This window comes from Galeopterus variegatus, unplaced genomic scaffold, assembly GCF_000696425.1.
Source record: "Galeopterus variegatus unplaced genomic scaffold, G_variegatus-3.0.2 Scaffold3649, whole genome shotgun sequence".
Taxonomy (NCBI): Eukaryota; Metazoa; Chordata; class Mammalia; order Dermoptera; family Cynocephalidae; genus Galeopterus; species Galeopterus variegatus.
In genome coordinates, this window is record NW_007729760.1 from 73981 (window position 1) to 76564 (window position 2584).

Below are 2584 nucleotides of genomic sequence, written 5' to 3' on the forward strand. Positions count from 1 at the left end.
GAAAAATGGAGGGGGAAAATCTGTGGGTGACCGCACTCACCAGTCCTACAAAGATGCAGAAGAGCTGGACGACATCCGTGTAGGCCACGGAGTAGAGTCCTCCCACCAGGGTGTACAGAGTGGCCACCAGCGCGGAGACAATGACCGAGGCGTGCACGTCCACATCGATGATGACGCTGATGGTGGCTCCTGGGGGGAAACAGAGGAGGGAGTGCTGTGGGCAAGGGGCGCAGACACACGCCGCTCCTGTGCAGACACAGCCAGAGAACAGGGGCAGCAGACCTTCACACTGCAATGTATACACAAGGGCACTCCAAAAGGCTACGTGGGAAGATTCCCGCTGCCTTTTAATTCTACTTTTCCATGAACTTTTTGAACTCCTCCCAAATATGTACACACAGGTAGACACACACACAAACCATCACATTTGTTATCCAAAATGAGTGCTTTGCTAACTTACGTATGTGGACACCTGAAGTTATGATTATAGAATACCCTGAAGTACTGATCAATCTAATTTCATCATAAGAACTCAAAATAATTTCACCAACTATCTGAAACTCTGATTTAATTAAATATAGGCAACATTTATTCATATCCATGAGAGAAACAAGGCCTGAGGAATCTGATCCTCCATTTCCACATATTACAATTAACATTCACTTGCACTTTTGCAGCTACTCTGCCACTTGCTAGCATATGACAGCTGACAAATGGTGTAGGGCACCAAAGGACTGAGACAAATTTGTAGGAGAAAATCATACAATTGGTAAATTCTGTCTACCAACTCATTGAAAAAAGATCGTTTCTTTTTCATTCAATTGGTGGCACGTGCCATTCTTGCTCCTAGGATAACAATATATTGAAGTTCCCTATATTTTGTTTTTTATTGTAATTTATCAATATACAGTGTAGTTGATTTTCATGTCCCTTTACCAATTCCTCTGCCCTGTCTCTCTCCTTCCCCCTCATCAACATCCTATCTGTTCACTTGTCTTAACAAGTTCAAGGAATTGTTGTGATTGTTGTGTCTTCTCCCCCTGCCTTTGTTTGTATATTTATTTATTTTTAGCTCCCACAAATAAGTGAGAACATGTGGTATTGCTCTTTCTGTGCCTGACTTACTTCACTTAATATAAGATCCCTAGATTTTTTTTTTTTCCTTTTTGTCTTTTTTCGTGACTGGCAACGGATCGCAACCCTCAGTGTCGCGCCCGTACCGGATCGGGACCGGCAACGGGATCGCAACCCTCGGTGCTGCGCCCGCACCTCACTCAGCCAGCGAGTGGGAACCGGTTTATATGTGGGATCCGAACCCTCGGCGGGAGCGCCGCCACGCTCCCAAGCGGCGCACTGTAGCAGTGTGCCACTGGGCCGGCCCAAGATCCCTAAATTTTAATGTCATATTTTTAAGTAATTATCATCATCAAAATTTGAAACTTGTCTTAATCCAATTTATGCATCTCTTACTCTATAACATTGCTTCTTGTGTCTGTTGCTGCCTATATTTCCACTGGCAATATCATGGTATGGACAGTGGGGACCACTGTGCTTCTTGGACTAATGGGTAAAAATTGACTTGTTGCTTTACCAACCCCTTTCCCCGTTGTTCTCAAAACTATATAGTTTATGTTATTAAATGTGGCAATGACAGGTCTGCTACCATACATGCAACGAGTCCATGGTTTTTGGTATTTTGGGATTTTTGGTTTCAAGTGCAGTGGATGTCTTATGCTTACTACACTCATTTGGCATGCTAATGTTGCAAGCAGCCCACCAGAGATGAAAAGCCATCATCTCAAAGAGCAAGACAAGATATTTTGATCTAACACAGCAATACAAAATATTTTTCAAGAAACTTTTTCTTAGTGCTTTTGCTATGGTCATAAAAAATATTTCTTGAGTAAAAATCAATTAAAAAGAAAAATCTAGTAAAGAGCTGGAGAATGAAGACAAGGGAAAGAGATCAATTATTTATCTGTGATTTTAGATAATTGACTGAGTTATTGTTATATAGGTATTTAACAAGGTACTTTTTTCCTGAACTTGTTTACTTCATGTTGAAACTTCAGTTGCTACTCTTTGCCTTTCTTCCTTTGATATAGTTCTTTGCTTTAGTAACATTTCCAACTTCCATCTCATGAATTATGAAAATGCAATTATCACCCTTCCTCTTTTGCATGCTGTTTACTTTTCCACACAGTAATGAAGTGTCTATTAATCCTGTACTCCCAAAAGGTAGGGAGGCTGTGTGTTCTAGAAGAAATGTCACTTGATTAAGATAATAAAGATTGGGGGTCCTTGTAGATGCTGTCATCTGTTGTAACTCAGTAATTTTAGAGAGGTCACCCACCCTTCTATAACTATTTAGACAGCAGTGAATTTTTCTCTAAAATATTATCCGAACAGTCAAATCAATTTTAATGAGTAAAGTCAAAATTATAATTCCATTCATTCTTTTTTTTTTTTTTTTTTTGTCTTTTTCCGTGTCCAGCAACGGATGGCAACCCTCAGTGTCGCCCCCGTACCGGAAAATCAACACACAAAAATCAGTAGCATTTCTTTTCACCAATAGTGAACAAGC

General features: G+C 40.5%; 1 protein-coding gene across 1 annotated transcript in view; it reads right to left on the bottom strand.

The window, feature by feature from the left end:
- SLC5A7 (solute carrier family 5 (sodium/choline cotransporter), member 7) overlaps positions 1–2584 on the bottom strand; it is a 26557-nt gene that overhangs the window by 14202 nt on the left and 9771 nt on the right. Inside the window, exon 4 of the mRNA XM_008585629.1 lies at positions 41–189. Coding sequence (XP_008583851.1) covers positions 41–189 — 149 coding nt within the window. The remainder of the gene's footprint in view (positions 1–40; positions 190–2584) is intronic.